Source organism: Aedes aegypti, chromosome 3, assembly GCF_002204515.2.
Source record: "Aedes aegypti strain LVP_AGWG chromosome 3, AaegL5.0 Primary Assembly, whole genome shotgun sequence".
NCBI lineage: Eukaryota > Metazoa > Arthropoda > Insecta > Diptera > Culicidae > Aedes > Aedes aegypti.
Genome location: NC_035109.1, coordinates 246,556,990 through 246,580,854, shown reverse-complemented (window position 1 = coordinate 246,580,854; position 23,865 = coordinate 246,556,990). Strand labels below are relative to the sequence as shown.

General features: G+C 37.2%; 1 protein-coding gene across 11 annotated transcripts in view; it reads right to left on the bottom strand.

Annotated features, from left to right (window-relative positions):
• LOC5565233 (focal adhesion kinase 1) overlaps positions 1–23,865 on the bottom strand; it is a 322,375-nt gene that overhangs the window by 10,396 nt on the left and 288,114 nt on the right. For all 11 annotated transcript variants that reach the window (XM_021849317.1, XM_021849314.1, XM_021849315.1 and 8 more), the window contains 4 exons: positions 12,288–14,027; positions 12,089–12,221; positions 11,544–11,676; positions 11,266–11,407 (listed from right to left, as the gene is read on the bottom strand). In XM_021849317.1, the coding sequence (XP_021705009.1) occupies positions 11,266–11,407; positions 11,544–11,676; positions 12,089–12,221; positions 12,288–14,027 (2,148 nt within the window). The remainder of the gene's footprint in view (positions 1–11,265; positions 11,408–11,543; positions 11,677–12,088; positions 12,222–12,287; positions 14,028–23,865) is intronic.

The following is a 23,865-nucleotide window of genomic DNA, read 5'->3' as shown; positions in this document are numbered from 1 at the left end:
AAGGAACTACTCTGCTAGTTTCTTTACGAATTTCTTCAAAACTCCTCCGAGATTCTTTCAAACGTCGCTCCGAGAATGCTTTCAAGTATTCCTCGCGACCTTTTCAAAATTTATTTACAAATATCTTTCGTGAATTTAATAAGGAATCCTCTCAGTAATTTCTGCAGTGAAATTTTTTGGGAATTTTTCTAAAAAAATCCAGAGCAACAATTTTGGAAGTTCCAACAGCAATTATTCACGATTTTTTCTCGCCTGAGAATTACTTCAGCATTTCCTATTGGATTTTCTCTGTGAATCATTTTGGGGCATTTCGGGGCGTAAAGTCAGAATTTTCTCAGGAAATTACTTTTGGATTTCCTGTAAAGAAGTACTCTAAAAGGTCTTCAGGTAATTATTCCCAAAAATCATCCAGGAATTTTGAAGTTGTTTTTCAGGAATGAGTAAGGGATAATATGTCCTGGGGATATCCTGAATGAAATTCTTCAGTGAACATCTTAGGGAATTCATTCCAGAATTCTCGTATTCCCCTGGAGTTTTGTACAAGGGTCTTCCTGATTATTTTTTCAGGTGCAAATTCTTAAGGAATTTTCAAGATATTTCAGATGAACTTCTAAAAGAATTTTCAAACGAATTGCCGTAGGAACTACTAGCTGTACTTCCGGGTGAACACCTAAAGGAACTTCTACAGGAACGAAGAAACTGTTAGCTAAACTGTCAAAGAAACTCATAGGTTAATTTCTGGAGGAGCTCCTGGGAAAGTTTTCGGAGAAACCCGTATCGGAACTTCCAGAGGAATTTCTTGTGGAACATCTGGAGGAACTCCTAGCTGAACTTCAGGGAGTACTCGTGTCGGGGCTCGAATTTCTAAGATTACTTGCAGAGAAACTTTCAGGTGAGCTTCCGGAGGAACTTTTAGAGATTTTTCCAGAAGAAACCGTGAAGAGCTAAGTATTAGAGAATTAGAGAAACTTCAGGAGGAACTCCTTGACAAACCTTCGAATTCCCAGAACACTATCCAGGAAGAATTCTCTGGAGGAGCTCCTACTCGATATTCTGAAGTAAATCCTTAGGAAACTTGTGGCGGAACTCTGAAGGAAACTCATAGGAATTTTCAGAAGAAACATAAGAGAAAGCTCCGGAGGAACTACAGAACTGGAGATACTTCTGGAGGATGTCATTGATGAAATTCTAAAGTCACTCTTAAGGAAACTTCCAGATGAATTCGTTGCGGAACTCAAAGGAATTTTCAAAGAAACATCTACAAGAACTTCTGGAAGGTTTGCTAGCGGAACTCCCATAGAAAACTTCAGGAGAAATTTATAGGAGCATCCGAACGAGCTCCTAAAAAAGTTTACAGAGGAACTTGTGAAGTAATTCTTAGAGAAACTTTGTGAGGAACTTCCAGATGAAATATTAGAGGTACTTTTATAAAATTTCCGGAAGAAATCCAAAAGGAACTTCCGGAAGATTCCGGAGATAAACTTTCGGGATAAACTCTACCGCAAGTTCTAGAAGAACTCTTAGTGGATCTTTTGGAAAAAAATCCTAGAGGATCTTTCGAAAGAACTTCTAGAAAGAACTTTCGCAGATACTTTCAGAGGAACTCATACAGAAACGTCTGGAGGAATTTCTACGGCAACCTCCAGAGGAACTCTTACAAGAAATACAGGAGGAAATCCAACAAGCACTTCTGGAGAAACTCCTACATTAACTTCCGGAGGAGCGCCTGCAGGAACTTCCAGAGAAACTTTCGAAATAACTTCTATAGGAACATCCGAATAAATTTGTACAGGAATTTTCAGAGGAAATCGTACAGAAACTTCTGGAAGAATTTTTACAGTAACTTCCCTAAGAACTCCTTCAGGAACTTCCGGAAGAATTTCTACAGAAACTGCCAGAGGAACTCCCATTGGAGCTTTCGAAGGAACAACAGAAACTCCAGCAGGAACTTGCGAAGGAATCCCTGAAGGAATTTCCAGAAAAAATCCTACAAGAACATGCGTAGGAACTCCTACAGGAAGTTCCAGAGGAACTCCTACAAGAATTTCCAGGGGAACTATTATAGGAACTTCCAGAGAAACTCCTACATGAACTTCTGGCTGAACTTCTTCGGAAACTTCTGGAGGAACTCCTACAGGAACTTTTGGATAAAATCCAACAAGACCTGCTGGAGGAACTCCTGTACTAACTTCCGGAGGAACTCCTGCGTGAACTTCCAGAGAAACATTCAAAATAACTCCTATAGGAAATTTCGAATAAATTCGTACATGAATTTTCAGAGGAAATCGTACAGGAACTTCTTGAGGAACTTCCGGAAGAACTCCTACAGAAAATTCCGGAGGAATTTCTACAGGAACTTCAAGAAGAACTCCTACATGAACTTTTGGAGGAACCCCTGAAGGAACTTCCAGAGAAACTCCTACAAGAACAAGCAAAGGAACTCCTACAGGAACTTCTGAAGGAACAATTACATTAACTTCCGGAGGATCTCCTGCACGAACTTTCAGAGAAACTTTCGAAATAACTCCTATAGGAACATACGAATAAATTCGTACAGTAATTTTCGGAGGAAATCGTACAGGAACTTCTGCAGGAACATCTTACAGGAACTTCCAGAAGAACTCCTATCGGAACTTCCGAATGAACTTCTACAGGAACTTCCTGAGGAACTCCTACAACAACTTACAGAGGAATTACTATAGGAAATTCCGAAGGAAATGCTACAAGAAATTCCGAAGGAACTTCAACAAGAACTTCCTAAGAAACTCTTAAATGAAATTCCGGAGGAGTTGCTACTTTCGAAACTTTCGTAGGAACTCCTACAGGAACTTTCGGAGGAACTATTATTGAAACTTACGGAGGAACTTCAACAGTAACTTCGAGAGGAACTTCTACAGGAACTTCTGGAGGAACTACTAGAAGACCTTCTGGAGTATCTTCTACGGGTAGAAGTTACTAGAGGAATTACTTCAGGAACTTCTGGGAAAACCACTACAAGAACTTTCGGAGGAACTCTTATAAGATTTTCCAGAAAAACTTTTGGAGGAACACCTACGCGAATTTCCAGAGGAACTCCTGCTGGAACTACCAGAGAAACTTCCGAAATAACTCCTATAGGAATATCCGAATAAACTCGTACAGGAATTTTCGGAGGAAATCGTACAAGAACTTCTGGAGGAATTTCTACAGGAGATCTTACAAAAACTTTCGAAGGAACTAATACGGGAACTCCTGCAGGAACTGTTGGAGGAACTCCTACAACAACTTCCAAAGGAACTACTACAGTGAAACCTCCAGGAGTCGATATTGAAGGGACCATCGACTCATGGAAATATCGAGTCATGGAATAGCTATCCTTTGGAAAGCTGCTTCTAGGGACCATCATAGCAACCATGAAATTTTGTTTTTAGTATGGTTCCATGAGTCGATATCGAGTCATGGAACATCGACTCTGAGAGGAGAGATGAGCAAATGTGCTCATCTCTTCAACCGAGAGCCAAATAAAGAATAGCACTCAGTGTTAAGTTGAAAGCCCTATGGTAAAGACGTATATGCTAACTATTGATTCCGAAACGCCAAGTGTACTATTTCGCAGTCGTATCAGTTCTCGGTCGTAACAATTCTGGCGACGAAGGTTAAAAATTGATAAGAACATAGTTGGGTGTTCAATTCGCGAGCTAAAGCGAGTATTTTCCGCGACTTCGGTGGTGTCAGTAGTAGCGTGGTTGTAAGATGTCGTTTGCTGAAGAAAGTGGCAGTAAAGTGGTTGGTGCAATGGAGAAGAGAACAAAAGGAAGATTTCCTGTGTATGTGCCGGGGTTAAATGTAAGCTCGTACTTGCAAACTGTGGATATATTTTTTGCGTTGAATAAAACTCCTAATGACGAGAAAGCGCTAGAGTTCATCACAAGTGTGGGCCAAGAAACGGCCAATCGTATTATTGGAAGCTTCAAACCGGATAACATTGTGAATAAAACATATGCGCAAATAGTAGAAAAGTTCAAAATTTTGCATGAAGAGAATAAAAACGTGTTTGCCGAACGGCACCGTTTAATAACACGTAAGCAAGAAGAAGGCGAATCACTAGATGATTTTGCTATAGATTTGCAGAACATTGTGGAACATTGTAGTGTTAGTGCTGAAACAGAGGCTACACTAGTACAGTCGGTGTTCGTTGCGGGTATAAGAAATGATAAAACGCGAGAGTCGATGTTACGAGATGCAGATCACAGCTTAAATCTAGCCAAACTTCTGGAAAAGGCTAAGACGATCGAGATAGCGGCTCAGGAGTCGCGAAAAATGTCTAAGCAATGTGTTGAACATGTGAACTATGTGGGACCGATGAGCTCAGCGCGCATCAAGAATGTAGTGAAACCGGGAAAATTTGACGATAGTGCATGGGGTGGAAAAACGCAGAAGGAAATCTCAAGCTACGGAGGGAATCAAAAAAGTCAGTTCAGACACGGTGTGCTATAACTGCTACAACAAAGGACATTTGTCCTACCACTGCACGTTTCCAAAGGCCAAGAAACCGCGTTATGGAGCACAACATCCAAGGAGTGGTTCGAATAGGAAACGAGCCTTCGAAGATCGAATTAATCAGCTGTCTGCTGCGATGGAAGATTTGAAGATGAGCTTAGCAGGTGAAACTGATAGCGAAGATGACCAATCAGTTGAAGAACCGTCAGATGAAGAGCAACAATCTAACTACATGAACAACGTGTTGTTAGGTAAGTCAGATGACTCAAAACCAGCTTTTGTGGAATTGAATGTAAACGGGGGAAATTTGTTGATGGAGTGCGATACGGGCGCATGCGCGACTATTTGCTCTTTTAATACATATAAAGAAAGGTTTAGTAAGTGTTCGCTAATGAAGGACAGACGAAACTTTTTTGTAATCTCCGGCGATACTGTGAGTGTAGTGGGTAAAATTATAGTTCGAGTAAAACTGCAGGAGAGAGTTTTAACATTACCACTCTTGGTGATCAAATCTCCCAAAAATTTTGTATCTCTCTTGGGAAGAGATTGGCTTAATGCAATTTGGCCACACTGGAGAAGTATTTTTTCGCTCAATTCTCTCCATGAGGCAAAAAGAGATCGCACAGTAAAGCAATTGAAATCAGATTTTGCATCTGTGTTCGATGATGATCTTACCGAACCAATTAAGAATGTAATAGTGGACGTTAGGATCGATGATCAGGCCAAACCAATTGTTCATAAGCCATACACTGTAGCATTCAAACACCGTGAAATGGTGAGTTCACATTTAGATGATTTGGAGTCTAAAGGCATTTTTGAGAAGGTAGAGTATGCGGAATGGGCATCGCCTATAGTAGTCGTAGTAAAACCAAATAAAAAAAATATTAGAATTTGTATGGATGGATCCAAAACGATAAACCCCCACATTATTACACATCATTACCCTCTCCCGGTTATAGATGAGTTGATTACGAATAAGAGCGGAGCAAAACAATTTTGCTCTTATCGATTTGAGAGGAGCATACCAACAGCTGGTAGTATCAGAAGCTTCTAAGAAGTTAATGGTAATAAACACTCATAAAGGTTTGTATGCGTATCGTAGATTACCGTTCGGAGTAAAACCAGCAGCCACAATTTTCCAATCGGTCATGGATAAAATTCTACAAGGCATCCCCAACGTTCAGGCTTACATCGATGACATACTGATTTGGGCAAAGACGGACGAAGAATTATTAGCTTCCATCAAAGTCGTACTGAATAGGCTGAAAGAGCATAATGTTAAAATAAATGCCGAAAAATGCAAATGGTTTGTTTCCCATGTGAAATATTTGGGTCACATTCTGTCGGAGGCGGGAGTATCGCCTAATCCGGAGAAAGTGAGGGCGATTACGGCCGTGCCAGAGCCAAAATCAAAAACACAACTCAAAACATTTCTCGGCATGATTACATTCTATACAAAATTTGTTCCTAAATTGAGCTTAATTCTTTCACCTTTGTACGACCTGTTAAAAAAAGATACTAAATGGTGTTGGGACGCAAAATGTAAGAACGTTTTTGAACTGAGCAAAACAGCTATATGTAGTGCTCAAGTACTTACACATTTCGATCCGTTGAAGCCCATCACAGTGACATGCGATGCAAGTGACGATGGAATCTCTGGAATCCTCAGCCACAAAATCAACAACAGGGAAATGCCTGTATTTTTTATTTCTCGTCGATTGTCTAATGCTGAAAAGAAATATCCAATATTGCATAGGGAAGCATTGGCAATTGTTTTTGCAATGGAAAAATTTTATAAATACGTTTTAGGTCAAAAAGTATCAATAATTACGGATCACAAACCTTTATTGGGTATATTCAATAATAAAAAGGGAGGACCTTCTGTTATTGCCACAAGACTACAAAGGTATTTCCTACGGCTATCTATATTCGATTTCAAATTGTCACACGTTTCGGGTAGAGAAAATCAAATAGCTGATTGCTTGTCAAGATTGCCAATAGACCAAGATATGAGTTTGGCGGATTTAGAAGAAAGTCGGCGAAGCTCATTCAATTGTTTGAATTACTTAATTGATGATCAGAAAATCAATATCAACTCTAAAATTATTGCGGAAAAGTCAATGGAAGACACGGTTCTCTCAAAAGTTTTAAATCACGTCCAAAATGGGTGGCCAAACAGCATAAAAGATAGATTAGTGAAACATTTTTTCGCAAAGCGGCATGAACTAGATGTAGAATCCGGATGTCTTATTTTTGGCGAACGGATAGTAATCCCAAACGCACTTAAAATACCATCTCTTCAATTGTTACACGCTAATCATCGTGGAATCCAAAAGATGAAACAAATTGCTCGCAAGTGCTTGTATTGGGATGGGTGTGGAACTGATATAGAAAACTATGTTGGATCTTGCAAACAATGCCAAATCTTAGGAATTGACAGAACACCACGAGTATACGGAAATTGGCCTATAACTAAGAAACCTTTTGAGCGAGTACACGTTGATTTTTTTCATAAATTTAATCGAATTTTTTTGATACTAGTCGATGCTTATTCACGTTGGATAGAAATTCGTAGGATGTCCAAAACAAACGCAGATAACGTCGCGCATGAGCTCGACAGCATTTTCACCATTTTTGGTTTTGCAACTACTATTGTAAGTGATAATGGGCCTCCGTTCAATAGTTTCGGCTTCAAAAAGTTTTGCGAAGCGCGAAACATTGAACATATATTATGTCCTCCATATCACCCAGCGAGCAATGGATTAGCAGAAAGGGCAGTACAAACCACAAAAGCTGTTTTGGGGAAGCTAATAAGAGAGAACGATTCTTGTTCATCATTACAGATCGATCATGAAATCAGCAAATTCCTGTTCCACCATCATCAAACACCTACGACAGAGGATAATATAATACCCAATGAACGTATTTTTTCTTTTATTCCACGCTCTCAAATAACAGGAATTAGAAAGCAAAAATCAATATTCGGTGAAGTAGTACAATCTGAGGCAAAAAACGATTTAAAAGCTAATAACATGGTTATTTACACATACAAATCAAACGGCAGAGCATATAGTACGGAAGCAAAAGTCGTCAAACAATTATCCAATATGACATATGTAATTGATATAAAAGGGGAAAATCGTAAAGTTCATAGAAACCAATTGAAAAAAATTCTTCAAAAACCATTTGTTTTGAAAAATAGTAATAAAAATGAACAAGAACAAAAATTGCATGACAAACCCTCAGTAGCAACAACTGTAAAATCAAAAAAAGAACGGAAATAGAGCAAAAAAACAACAAAATCTGTTTCAAATCAAGTATTACGTAGGTCAGCAAGGATTTACAAATCAAAATACAAAAACTTAAATGTTGGACAGTTGTTGAAGAAAAAGAAGCAAAAAAAATAATAATATGTAATTATAAGCAAACTCTTATGATTTTTTTTTGCATGTATTCTAATTAGTCTAAATGAATAAGAAAATGAACTTTATAAACTTTAAGTTAAACAATGAAATAACGTGAATTGCAATATATTGTCATAATGCAAATGCTATTGATGAAATGTAGAAACAAACATTGTAAATAGGTTATAATAATTTAAAGGGGGAGATGAGAGGAGAGATGAGCAAATGTGCTCATCTCTTCAACCGAGAGCCAAATAAAGAATAGCACTCAGTGTTAAGTTGAAAGCCCTATGGTAAAGACGTATATGCTAACTATTGATTCCGAAACGCCAAGTGTACTATTTCGCAGTCGTATCAGTTCTCGGTCGTAACAGACTCATGGAGGTACCACTGTATAAGAAATTTCGAAGGAACTGCTACAAGAAGTTCCGAGCTTCTGGAGGAATTCCTGTAGGATCTTCCAGAGATTCTTCCGAAATAACTTCTATAGGAACATCCGAATAAACTCGTGCAGGAATTTTTGGAGGAACTACTGGAACTTCTGGAGGAACTTTTACTGAAACTTCCGGAGGAACTCCTACAGGAACTTTCAGAGGAATTTCTACAGAAACTTCCAACAAAAAAAATTTACAAAAACTTCCAGAGAAACTACTGTAGGAAATTCCGAGGAAACTGCTACAAGAAGTACCGAAGGAATTCCATAACGAACTTCCTACAAAAACTTTCGGAGGAGTTACTACAGAATCTATCGTAGGAACTCCTACAACAACTTCCGGAGCAACATCTGCAGTAACTGTCGAAGAAACTTCAACAGTAAATTCCAGAGGAACTCCTACATGAATTTCTGGAGGAACTACTACAGGACCTTCTGTAGTAACTTCTACGGGAAGTTTTGGAGTAACCGGAACTACCAAAACAGTCCCAAGGATAATTTTTGGAGGAAATTTTAGAAGAGAAGCTTCCGAAAAAACTTCCAATGAAAATGATAAAGGAATTGCTGAACGATTTTCCGGAAGAATTTCCGCAGACGCTTCGGAAAGTTTGTGATTGGAAAAATCATTCAAAAATATATGTTAAAATTCAAGTTATGTCTGATGTTTTGCCAAAATTTCATTCAAATCGGTCCATAAATAACTGAGATATAGCTTACCAAAGTTGGTCATTTTGTATGGAAAATCGAAAAAGTTGCAAATGTTTTTTCCAATACTGTACATAATTTAGAAAATTGTAAAGGTACCATGCCCACACAGTTACGGATCACCCACAGTGACGGATCACTTTGGCGTTCAACATCGGATAACTCGCTCAAAACATAAACGTTGACGTAAAACATATTTTTCCCATGTTATACTATTTGTCTTCTATCATTTGTAATGGTAAGCACAACATTCAACTGCTAAATAACGGTGTAGTTGACAAATGTTTAGTTGGTACCACACAGCTATCATTATATGGTCGTTTTCTGTAAGAAGTGCCGTCAGCATTCATAAGCTCCCACAGGTGGTAAAATTCAAATGTAATAGCATAAAACATACTCGTCTCTTCGATTTAGTATAAATTCATCTTTAGAAAACATTTTTCTTGATTGTTGATTTTAAATACCGAATATTAGCACTTCTAACTAGTTATCCATAATATGGACCAGGAAATGATTGTTTACCACGGTTACGGATCACTTCCAAAGAATGTAGATTTCTGCCATTTTAAGCAGATTCGACATTTTCAGACAATAACACTAAGGATAAAACTAATAAAACATCAAGGTTTGTCAATTTCATTTTTTAGCCGACAAAAATGGGTGGAAAACTTGGTGTGGAGCGAAAACAGTTCATGTCTCAGTTACTGCAATGCAGTATCACAAAAAAGGGCATTTTACCATTGTTTCCAGCTCTAACTCTGCCTTTTTTTTGCAGTAATATGTAACACATTGTTAACTTTCGCTAAATCATGCAATACAGATGCATTGAGTTGAAAATCTCTTGATTTTGCGCACTGATCCGTAATATGTCACAATTTGATCCATAATATGAAAATTGATCCATAATATGGTTTTCAGAAACCGATACAATTTTTAATTTTTATGCAGTCCTATGTAAATATTACACTCAAAACAGTTCACTAACCGAAGTTCCAATTTGAAACGATTCATTTCGTGCTTTTAAAATACAATTTTACGTTTTCCATGTCGTTTTATTGAATTTTATAGGTTGGGCTCCACACTATTTGATCCATAACTGTGGGGTCATGGTACCATAAATTTATCACAAATTTCTTTGAATCATGACGATTCGATAGTTTTGTGATGTTCCCAACAACTTTCCACGATATGTTGGAAATTCATACAATGTTTACATAGCAAATGTTTTGTAGCCTGTGAATATTTGTTTGGACTTTTTTGATATATTTTCTTGTTCATCCTGTCAACAATAACAATGTTGTTCCAAAAAATATTCATGCCTGATTGTTGAATATAAATTGGTTAATAAAAGTGCTGAAGACACAAAATGCCTCAGATTAATAATTATGCTGGAAATAAATCCAAAACGTGAGTGTCCAAAGTAGCCCCCGGAATCAAAAGTAGCCCCGTCTGACGGTAAGACACTAGTTGATTCTGCTGCTTCCTCTACAATCGCTGGACGTTACGATTACCAATCGCCAGCCTGTGTTAGATCCGGGTTTCACAACGCATGTAGAACAAGAAGCTATGGCATGAAGAGGCTGAGATATTCAGACGCCTCCCAAAACAGAACAGAATTGCAATAAATATTTTAATGGAACTCTTTTGGAATTCTCTAAATTCTTAAGCAAATATCTTCAGAGACTTGTTGAGAATTTAAGAATTTGTTTAAGAATCTACATTACGACCGCATTTATCTATGAGGAGACTCGGTACCACGGTTTTCCCGGGTCCCTCGACCCACTCTAAACCTAGCCGTATCAAACATAAGGTATAATCAAGGGGCTCCCGTACATTGCCGATCCAAGTGTCCTCCAAAACTTATTCAACTTGCCATGCTCAGTTTCATTTTAGCAATTGTCCGAAATCCAGAGGTGCGGTTAAAAAAAAGCTAGTACCTAATCCCTTTCATTCCTTCGATGTTCTTGTGCGATTGCAGACATGACGTCAAGTCTCTTAGTGCATTCGAAAAATTGTGAATGAAAGAGACGACCAGTTTGCTTCAACTGCACCTCTGGACTCAAGCAAATAGGGATAGCTGTATGTGGTGGTAGTGCATCAAACTCGAACAAAAGCCATAGGATTGGCACGAGTCGGGCAGCTACGGAATATTAAAATTCGTGCGCTATTATTTAGATTTACCATAAAAATGTTACGAATGTTACGTTTGTTTGTCTGTGCATATATCGTTAAATGAAAACTTACCGAACATCCAAACATCACTGGCTGTGGTGAACCGCCGGAAATTGATCGATTCCGGGGCCATCCACTTGATCGGCAGCATTCCTTTGGTAGACGTGTAGTACGACTGATCTTCAACCCATCTTGAGAGTCCAAAATCGGCAAGCTGTGAAGAACATCAAAGTAGCTCATGTAGAACGAATTTTCATTAAGTAATTTTCTTTCGGCCAAGCATGTCTCAAAATTTTAAGTCTTCTTAAATTTTAAGTAGTATATAAAAAGAAACCGTCAAAAAATCTCACCTTGATACATGTCGGAGAGCTAACCAGCACGTTCCTAGCGGCGATATCACGGTGAACGAATTTCTTCGACTCCAGATAGCTGAGTGCCGTCGACAGTTGATAGGAATACAAAAGCAGCGTTCCCAGCTTAAGTCTGAAAATTGACATCGCAAAATGGTTCGTTATTATCCGGAAGAGGATTGCTTTTTCTACGTGGAAAAACTGGTTCCCGGGGCGGAAGCGCCAATCCCGATCAAAACTCGCCGCCCAGCTCCACCGAGGCGAGAAGTTAGCACTTGGGGTTATGGCGATCTGTTCGAGAGCCAAACGGGAATTAAGGGAAGCCGGTTTCTACCCTGCCGTACGCGCGCCATCAAGTTACCGACAGCTGGCCAGAGACGACTTTTTGCGATCCATCGCACGGGCCCGGTTGGCATGCTATATGCGCCGATGCCTAGTTCAAAGGTTCTAGAAACGCGTATTGCCCTGGGTTTCGATCGGCAACCGGAACCAGAAATTCCAAAGAAGAAAGCTGGTAAAAAGAAGGGAAAGCGAAAGTAACTTACTTGGAACCGTTCTTTTTGAGATAGGCCCTCAATTCGCCTAGCCGGGCCAGCTCCATAACAATCCAGATCGGAGACCCGCTACAGATACCGATCAGTTTGATGATGTGAGGATGTTCAAATTTCTGCATAATATCTGTTGAAGAGTCGAATAAAAACACATGTACTACTACAACGTCAATGTTTCATTTGAATAACTTACATGCTTCCTCCAGGAACTTTTCTGACGTAGCCAAATCAGCGTCCGCCTTGCATGTCTTTACCGCTACTTGAATGTGTCCGCTCTTCTGTTGTACTTCGGAATTATTATTTTCACCAGACAGCGAAAGTTCATCAAACTCCGAGGTCAACGATTGGTTCAACTTATTGACTAGCGTCGATTTGCTCGGCAGCCGACAGGAACCAATATGCACGTCTCCAAACTGTCCTACTCCGATTATTTCGTTCAGAGTAATGTGGTTGCGATCGAGCTCGTAGTTCCGAGCCGCCGGAGTAGAATAATCTCCTTCTTCGTCGCACATTCCCAGTTCAGCATAGTCCTCATTCAGGGTCGGTTTGTTGTTGGAACTAGTGCTGGCTTCCAGGTCATTGTGAACCGAATTGTTCAGTTTATCGCTACTTGATCGCGTTGAGTCTTGCTTCTCAGACGACTGCGAATCAGTCATCTTCCTCAAATGACTCTTCTCTAATGAATTTGTAGCGCTATTACTCGGAGTAGATTTTGGTATCACGGTACGATCCCATAAGCTAATATCAGTATTGTTAAATAACCTACAGTAACCATCGACTAGATCGGCTATACTTTCTGAAGTCTTAATACCATCACAAGTGATCGCCAGGTCTTCACTGTTCACGTTGACTTTGATCCTGAGCTGTGTTTTGATTTCGCTGCATGAGCAGGAGATCCCCTTCTTATCCTTCTTTTCACTGCTTCCACTGCCGCTACCGCAGGAACTGGTGAGATCTGGTTGGTCTTTGGAATTTTTCAAGCCCTGCTGCTTGGGTTGGTGATCGCTTTTGGTCAGCGAAGAAGACACTACGCTAGTCGTTATCCGTTCAATACTTTCAAAGTCGGTTACCTTGGTTGGTGGCGCCTGAGGATTAACGGAGTAAGATATGCCCACGTGAGGCCCAATGATCAGATCAACCCGAATGTTCCATACACTGCTCAATTGTACGTTGAACTGCTCCTGGTCAAACGTGTACTGTGTCCTCAGCAGATCGAAGAACTTGAGCATGTATTCCATCTCGGAGTAGCTGTAGACCTTCTTATAGCCGGCCTGGATTAGTTTCTTCAGGTTCTTCTGCTTAATGGTATCTATCACAGATTTCGGTATGAAGTTGCTAAAACCCATTTCTTTCTCGATATATTCAAGGTGTTGTTTCCGGTCGTTGGAAGAATGGTTCGTGTCTTTGTAGTAATGCCTGATACCCAAGCAGCACAGCTGTATTGCAATATCCTGATCTATGTTCGGTATATTTGACTGGATGTAGTCCTGTTTGACTTGGTCAAAGTAAAAGTGACAAGTGGTTCTGTCTTTTTCGAACAGTTCCTTCAAGCTTTTTGGTATGTAGCGTACACGGAGCTCAGCCTTCCATACGGTGTTCGCATGGCCAACGACACCGCTAGTCTTTTGCTGAATCTTCTTAGCAATTGTACTTTTGTCCACATTGGGACAATCTGCATTGCTACAGGTAGGGTTGAAGATGTGGGCCATCACCTGGGACATGGAGGTATCGGGTGGCATCCAGAGGACCTCTTTTGTGAGAACGTGCCGCAATCGAAGCGCATAGCTCTGCGGGTTCGTTTTGTGTCCGGGTGACATTGAGTTCACGATCAGATTAATTATCTGCCGGACATCAGATGCCTCGTCGAACCGGATCATGCGGAAGCCATGGTTCGGTAAGTACACATGCAGTGTCTGCGTGTCACCGGTTTGCGCTGTGGGCAGATACATATTGAACAATGAATAAAGTGCTGCTTGCGTGAAGAGGAATGGTATGGGATGTAAAACAAACTGTGCTTGTAATTTGAGAATGAAAAATGATGCAGGTAACGAAGGTATTCGATGGGACCGCTCCTGTAGTTTTTACAGTGAGAAAATTGCATGGGTAATTAAATTACAATCGAGAGAAGAACAAGTGAAAAATTATCCATCAGGTGATTAATGTCTTTTGGGTGATTTAGTAATTGACTAGAAGGGATATCCGATTAATATTAAACTGACTTTTGTCTTTGGAAATACGGATGTTTCTCATATTGCAAAAAACGGCATTTACTGAATTTCGATAAAGCACATCTGTTAAAACCAAAACATCAGAGCTTCAGAAACCAACATGTGCTCGAAATGTTTACTAAATTTTTAAATTGTTTTTCATTGGTTTAAGTCCAAACAACAATGTTTTTGGTGTTCGAAAGTTTGTCACAGCCAAGGGGTAGAACGCAAATTTTGGGTGTATTTTGTTTCCCGTATCCCTTCCGAAATGTCAGACAAGAAAAACCATAGTGTTAAAAAGTGTGACCCTTTGACGTTTTTGCCGATCGAAAGTGCCAAGGATCAAATTTTTACCCATGTACCCCCCATGGTTCATTCTGCCGTGATGCTATTATTTGATTCAAACGGAAAAGCACAAGATTTCTAAGGGGTCGTCCATAAATGACGAAGCTTTTGAGGGGGGAGGGAAGTCTTCACGAATTTGTGACGATGTTTGACGAGGAGGAGGGAGGGGTCCTAACTAGTGGACGTAGCATTTTGAATCCCGTCGGTAAAATGAGAGGCGCTGAAAAAAATGGCTCACAATTATTTTTTTATCAAACTTCTTTTTTCTTTGTTTGACTAAAGTTGGGTTCCAAAATGATGATTCAGCTTCAAGACATTCATATGACAAGATTGAAAAAATTCTTAGAAATTTTAGATTTTCTGTAGTGCAATCAAACAGATTTGTTTAATGCTTAAAATAATTATGTGAACATTATATTCCCGTATTAATAAATTATTTTTAAATAAATAAATTAATTGCAAATCAAGGCTTTAACGACTTGGAAAGGAAGTTTTAGTTTCATTCATATTTTCTGTTAGAGCTTATTTCTAAAAAAACATATGTTCGCTTTGGCAAATATTACATTAACCCGTGTAGGCCTGAGTGAAAGCAAAAATACTAAAACCCTCACAACTCAGTGAATTCTTAATGGATTCAAATGATTTTTTGTCAGTATACTGGCACACATATCTAGTTTCTAGAAGTGGACAGAGGAACGCGGAAATATTCCTGTGGTCATAGTTGTTCCGGTGGATCACTGGGTCAGGTCGGGTGAGAAGGGTGCTGTGCGTTTGTGCCCCTAGAGGTAGGCAAATATTAAGTCACAGATAATTTCCGGAATCAGCTATAATGTGGCCACTATATGACGGAATTCTAAGAAAATTGCATCAGTGTAAACCTTTTGAGAAGCGATTGAACTGGATAACTATGAGTTTTGCATTTGATTAATCCTACAAATAACCATTTTCGGCACCCGGGACGCCTCAAACTTACGATAAAGTGACCAATTTGTATCTTAACATCTGTGCCTAGCTTATGGGGACGCATTTTAGTGCACAATTACGTTTGATTTCTACTTTTCGAGTATTGAAACGGTTTAGTATCCAACAAATCTATAGCCGGTTCTTCCGGGCATCACGGGCATCATGGTCCGGATGGCCACATCCTGTATATTTTAAGCGGTGCAAAACTCTTCATTTATAATGTTGAATATCAGATCTTAATGATTTCTGCAAATTAAAATGATTGTCATTGCAAATAAATAAAGGTAACATAGCGTGTCCCAAAAAATAGCCCTTGTTTACCCGACTTGACCCAGTGACTCACCGGAATAGCTCCAGCCACAGGAATATTTCCGAGTTCCTCTGGCCACTTCTAGAAACTAGATATGTGGGCCAGTGAACTGACAAAAAATCATTTGAATCCGTTTAGAATTCTCTGAGCGGTCAGGGTTTCAGTATATTTGCTTCCACTCAGGCCTATACGGGTTAAAACAAGATATTCATTCCGTGAATTATGCTTTCAATGTTGCAGAAGATCTCCACCCAATCAACTCATCGATTTGTTTTAATATATCAGTGCTCTTGATGGAATAGCCTGAATAAAACTTGAACGAAAAGCCTGGACAACAGGTTCAAGTGTTATCGAAATTGTTCTATCATTCAATTTTACTTACTAATTCGGTAATTTGAAGAAAGATTATTTTCAGTATTTAATTGTTTCGTTATAGGTTGTCTATTGTACCCTAACTCGTTACTGTTAGCTTCATCAATCCAATCTATAAACTACATTTTCATGGTAACAACAGCAAAACAAATACAATTTAGCCAACAACTTAAACAGGAAAAAGTTCATTTAAAACTGTTTTCCAAATTACTTTTGAGCGCTACTGCAAATCAAACATTTATTCGTTAGATTATCCTTACGTTTCAGTCAGTAATTAATATCAAAATCTGTATTGAACTTCTGAATTCCAAATGTTTGTTTTAATCCAATTGCTAAGGAAAACAAATAAAAAAATGTAGGGGGGGGGGTTGCTTGATATGCTACGTATTTTCCAAGGGGGGTATCAGCATTTGTGACGAAATGCTACGAGGGGGAGGGGGTGTAAAAAATCAGTGGAAAAATGCTACGTCATTTATGGACGGCCCCTAACAACAGATTTGAATACGGTCTTCGGGAAAGTTGTAGCTGACAAATGAATCTCTAACAGTATCAGCATAGCATCATCAAGAACACATGGGCAAACCTTATGACCGATTTAATAAACTGATTGCATTTCTCATAGTAATTCCCATACAAACTTTGAAAGGCTTGTGCAGTCTCAGTTTTCATCAAAATGAGTTCAAATTTTGGGAAGACACTTCGTATTTGATCAAGAATCAAATCAGCGGTGTGGAGCAAAAATAATTTTTTGAACCATCTTAATATATATATATATATATATATATATATATATATATATATATATATATATATATATATATATATATATATATATATATATATATATATATATATATATATATATATATATATATATATATATATATATATATATATATATATATATATATATATATATATATATATATATATATATATATATATATATATATATATATATATATATATATATATATATATATATATATATATATATATATATATATATATATAATATATATATATATATATATATATATATATATATATATATATATATATATATATATATATATATATATATATATATATATATTTATTTTTTTCTTTCTATTCTTTTTGCAATCAAGAAAAAAACCATTTACCAAATTTCGGTAATGATGTGCCGAAATTTTCGGCAATAGATTATCTATTTCATCGTCAAACTACAAAATGTTAAATCAACCAATCTGTCAAGGTTCATTTGTTGACATTTTGTACCATAATCGACATATTGAACATATAGGATGCTGAACCACTTGGGCACTTCCATGATTCACTTTGGCTGGGGGGGTTTTTCTCGGCCAAATTGTCTGAAACCTTACAGTAACTTCAGTACGACACATATTGTGGCCAAATATGAGCTCTGTAGCTTTAAAAAAATCCCACTGCCGAAGTGAATCAAAAGTGCAAAGAATAGGATCCCTACCGAGATTTTTGCCGAAATCTCAGCTGCTGGGTTCTCGGTAATTATATTTGCCGGCCACGCCGACGCATATGAAGCGTGTATAATAGAGGTTCTAGAAATTAAAACTTACTTTTACCTGCAGATAAGAACTATTAAAGGGTTATTGTTAAAATTTTTGAGAGCTTTTCTAAGAATTCGTCTTCGAAATCTTTTAAAATTTTATGGCTTCCAGCTAGATACGCAATATTTTTTAGAATTTTTCAATAAATTTTAACTTTGGTCGAATTTTATAAATAGCTTTCTTAGGATACAAAGAGGTTATACTTTACAATCCTTTCTTCTCTTTATTACCGAGATTTTTATCTTTAAAAAGTTCATCTCGGGATCAACGGAATTACGTTCCTTCCGAAGGAAGTCGTCACTATGACCTTAACGTTATAAGTGACTATCTCGGGGATGGAATTCGATCCCAAGTCCTTGGCGTGAGACTACACCACCACTAGACCAGATCCATCCACTTTTTAAATAGTTTTCAAACTGCAAATTCCAACATTTTTCCGCTAGTTCTGAAGAGTTTGTTAACCATCACGTGAAACTTTTCAACAAAGCTGAGGTTCAGATTTTACCATTTGTATCTAAATTTCTGAATATGCACCATAAATTCTGAACTTTTAACAGAATATCTAGAGTTCCTACTGTGATCCAATAATTCATGGACGTTGTTTAATGGGGAGTTAGTTTGGTGCCCTGGTCCCCTATGTCCGACGAACTAAATCTTAATCAACTGCTTTGCTAAGTCTCATACATGCTTATTTCAAAGGTTATCTATGGCAATTATTTTTATAAACTGAATGCGTTCTGATGAAGTTCTTGGGGAATTATTAGAGTCCACTAACAACTAAAAGGTTGATCTTACCCTAAATCATCCGAGGTTTCGAAAAGAAATCATCATCCGGGTCTTGCAAATATATGCTAAAAGTTCGTTCTTAGGTCTCTGCCAAGAACCTTGCCATTTTCAGTTAGCCTCTGCTTTGTAAGTAAATAAAAAAAAATAATTACAAGTAGAACTTCATGCGATGTTTATTCGGCGGTCGTCTTGCACCATATGGGCAATGAGCACACTGTCTGCATAGTGTTGACAAATACGCTATTTTGGATGACATTTTTGAAATTAGTTTCTTTTAACAACTTTTTGAAGATTTTTTTTTAAACGACACAATGCCTTACTGCCCATAATTGCATATTTGTAACATTCGAAAAAAGTAGGCATTGAGTAAATCGAATAGCAAGTTTGCATTTTATGGTAGTATGGAAGGAAACCAAAATTTATAAAAATTACCAAGAACCCGAAAGTGCTTATTTGAGGCTGAAATTTTGTACAACTCATATCGCATACTGGTTGAATAGTCAGTTAATAATTATGATAGAAATTCCATTGCCAGGCTCGCGTATAATATCAATGTGACTGTTATGCGATTACAATTACCAATGTGACAAAACAGTTTGGTATTTTTTTCAAATGTTCTAGAACAATCTCACACATTCCAGTAAGTTGATCGAAAGTATTCATCATTTGATGAATCTCCCCGGTATGGACCAATGCACCAGTTCATTATTTGATGTTTGAGCGGAGCCGTGTTATTTATGTGACCAAGGCAACGAGTGAATACGGCACCGCTGAAACGCCAAATTAGTGAACTCGTGCATTGGTCCATGGACCGATGCACGAGTTCACTAATGTTATATTTGAGCGGTGCCGAATTCACTCGTTGCCATGGTCACGTAAATAACACTGCACCGCTCAAACATCAAAAAGTTAACTCGTAATTGTCAAGAATGTCGAATGTGACAAATATGCAGTTATGGGCAGTTTCGAGAAGATGAGAAACTTATATTATGAGACTACACACTTAAATTATTTTACGGATTCCTGTGAAATCTCAACAGCTGTTCGGTGAAATAAATTAACGGAGTATGGTGAATTTTTACAGTATTAGGTAAAAAATCACCGGAATCCGTCAAATTCCGACGAAATTACGGTGTTTTATTTCACCGAATTGTTCAGCTGTTGAGATTACGGTGAAATTCACCGTAAGAGCTTAGTGTGTACATTGTACAGGTTATATAAGCTTCGGACATAGTTAGAGAACTATTTGCTTGGTAGCACACTTATCCCAAATACCGCTCTGTCACGTTCAGGAACTCCTCTCCTAATTTTACATGAAATTTATTTGTACAACTCTTCCCAGAAATTAGGAAATTACACTTAGACTTCTTTTTTGAGATACTAGATTCCGATTTACACAGTTCGTTTAAGTTGCCTTCAAACCTTCAAGTAAGTAGAAAGTTCAATTCTAGTTGTTGACAAGTTCACGAGTTACTCTTTCGAGATTCAAGTTCCGTTAATATCCATATTGTTCTCTTAATAAGCGAAAAAGTTTCACTGACACTTGAGTTTTATTAAAAGTGATCTTTGGAGTTCACTGCTTAAGTACATTCCAAACAATTGGTTGTTTGGGTAGTTCCATCATGTGACAGTTCATAATTTTTCAACCAGATCTTTTTCTTGTTTCTAGCGTTACGTCTCCACCGGGATAGAACCTGCTTCTCAGCTTGCATGTGTATATCGTGTGGCAAGTACGAAGATATTCTATGCTCCGCTTCGGCTATATTGGCCTTCCAAACATAAAACTATTATATCCGAATATTATTTCTGTTACGACATTAGGAAAAAATATAACATAAGGAATCGGCACACAGTGGTCCACATTTAGAAAATCATGGCAGAAATTCCGCATTCTCAATATTTTACTATTTTAGCCATAAATAGTATTTTGAAAAATGATTTAGGGTTGAAGACTCTATTTTGGGCATAGTCACTATTTTTTGGTTCTAATAGAACCAAATTGTAACATAAGGACTGTTCATTTTATAAAGTGGACACCTTGTTTATGCTATATCTTTTTTATTTATTGATAAAATCGTAACCGGTTTTCTGTGCATTGTTCCATTATTGTTCGACAATGTTATGAAAATATAAAATCTTAAAAAAACCTTTTGGTTAAAGAACTAAATAGTTTTTCCAAAAACTTCTAAGAAAAACTGTTTGCCAAAGTTAAGCATTATTTTACGATTAACAAAAATTCCAAATTATATGTTGGTATTCTTTGCTACTAAAGGTAGAGTTTAAAAAAAATCAATAATATCCCACCATTCTCTGACTCTAGGTTACTCTAGTGATTTATCATTTATGGCCGAATTTGTTGTTACGCCATACTTTCACTCTCAGCAAAAAAGTCAAGTAAAAAGCGTGTCGAAAATTGGTTTAGATTACTATAGAAACTATATGTGTATAAAAGAGAGCTAAATTCTGAGTTTTAACCGGATTCTTAGATATAAATTTTACTTTTTATGGTTGTTTTATGAAAAAATCTCATACTTTTAAAATAATTTACACATATATATCGATCTACAGCAGATTGTAAGCGTTTTTCTTCGAATATTTCGATAGGTTAACTGATAATTATACATTATGAAAATAATGCACTGAAAATAAATTCGATTTTATTACAGCAGTGTTCCCAATTTTGATGATTGTCATACTGCTATGAGAGGTCTTCTGAAAATAAAGCATTTGTTTTTCTATTGTGCATAAAATATGACGTGGGGATTTAATAAGCAACTCTTTGAAAGCGGAGATTATTTTTCATATTAATACTACATTAGTACTACCGTCAGGACGTAATTTAAACTTAAAAATTTTACTCACTTCGGTTCCATTTAAATTTAATTTTTTTGTCTATGAAAAAAGATTTCATGATATCTGGAAAATTGTTGCTCCAAAAATAACTTGATATTTTTCAGCAGGCTTCTGATTGATGATACTTTCGAAGAACAAGTCTTTTATGAACATAAAAAATATAGATTGTCGAATTTTCCAGTCGATTTCTAATAATCATTGGTTTTGATAACCTCCAGAAATCGACCGTTCTAAACGTTGTGCCTTTTTAGTGTAAAATTTAATTATTTTGGTGGCTTTTCATTATCACAACATTGTACAATATTAGTCGAACGATGTACAGAGAACTGCTAACGATTTCATTGACAAATTAAAATGATATTGCATGTACAAGGTGTCTACTTTATAAAATGAACAGTCCTTTTGCGGTTTTTCATACATTTTGAGGCCTTCAACTTTTCCAAATAACTTACGTTTAGGAAATCTTAGATAAAAGGAATCTTCTTCAATAGATTCCTCAGTCTTGGAAGCGTGTTTGAGCCAAACATCCCAGAGGTGAGTGCCGGGGAACGATACTTACAGTATAAAGAAGCTGTTCTTCAATTATTTGACGAACGTACAACAAAAAGTGTTCATTTAATGAGGTGAACGACACTTCCATTCGGAGATGCTCAATCTTGGTAAGATTTAGTCGAGTTTTGGAGCGAAATGTAGGCTTTTGGGCATGTGCAGCTTACTAGTGTCCGAACATGTTGACAAATATTTGTCTTTATAAGTTCTCGTATGTTTTTTTAAGTATCTGTTATTTTAGATGCATGTTTGATTTTGTAATCGGTTTTCTGTGCATCGTTCAACTATTATTCTACAATGCTATGGAAATATAAGATCTTAGAAAATGCTTTTGGTTGAAGAGCTGAATAGTTTTTCCAAAAAAAAGGCGTGTTCAAAACTAGTTTAGATCACTAAGGGAACTTTATTTGCATAAACGAGAGCTAAATCGTGAGTTTAAACCGCGGTCTTAAGTATAGATTTTACTCTTTATGGTCGTTTTACTAAAAAGTCATATACAATTCAAATCATGTACGCATATTTATCGATCTATAGCAAATTGTAAACGTTTTTCTCAGAATATTTCAATTGGTAATCTCAGAATAACGTATTATGAAATCAATGTACTTTGAAAGGTCTTCTAAAAATAAAGCAATTATTTTTCTATTGTGCTTTAAATGTGACGTTAGGACTAAATAAGTAACTATGTGAAGGTGTAAGTTATGTTTCATATTAATACTATATTAGCACTTCCGTCAGGATGTACTTAAAACCTAAAAATTCTACTCATATCAGTTCCCTTCAAATTTAAAATATTTTCTCCTAAAAAATTGGCGAAAAATTATTTTTTTAACTGTAAAATGGTTGCTTCTAAAATAACTTGATTTTTTCCATCAGGCTTCTGATTGATGATGCTTCCCGAAAAATAAGCCTGTTTTTAAAAATAAAAAATATAGGTTGTCAAATTTTCTCGCTAATTTCTAACAATCATTAATTTTGATAACCTTCAAAAATCGACCGTTATGAAAGTTGTTCCATATTCGTAAGATATTTAATTATTTTGGAGAATGTTTTATTATCACAACATTGTACATTACTAGTTGAACGATGTACAGAAAAAACGTCCCGTCAGAATAATTTCTGATAAAATTCCTGCAGGAATTCATTGTAGAACCTTTAGAGGCATTTCAAGAGGAACTCTTGGAGGAATTATCGGAGGATTTTTAGAGGCCCTGAACGAATCTCTGGGAAATTCCTTGGAATCTTTAGAGGATCATCTGTAGAAATCCTTGGAGTAAGTCATGGTGCAATTCTAGAGAATTTATGGAGGAATTCGTGAGTTGTAAAATACCTGGAGGAAGCAGTGATGAAATCCTGGGAGGATTTCCGGGTAGAATCCCTAGAGCGACCCGTGGAGGTATCCCGGAAGAAATCTGCGGAACAATTCCTGGACGAACCTCGAGAGGACAGCCCCGTCGGAAGAAATTCTGGAGAAATAACTAGAGAAATATCTGGAGTAATCCTTGAAGAGATAGTCTTTGTGTAACTCCTGGAGGAAGCCTTGAAGATATTTCTGCAAGAATCCTTGCAAAGGTTTTGCTGGACAAATCCTTAGATAATATTCTGGAATTCTGAAGGAATACCCGAAGAAATTGCTTTAAAAATTCCTGAAAGAATCTCCGGAGTAATTTCAGAGTATTCCTGGAAGAGTTCCTGAAACGGATCCTGAAGAAATTCTTGGATAAATTCTTGAAAGAATCCCAGAAAAAATTTGACTATAGGTTTTTGTGGAGACATTCCTGCAAGAACTCCTTGCGAAATCTCTGAAAAAATCCCTGT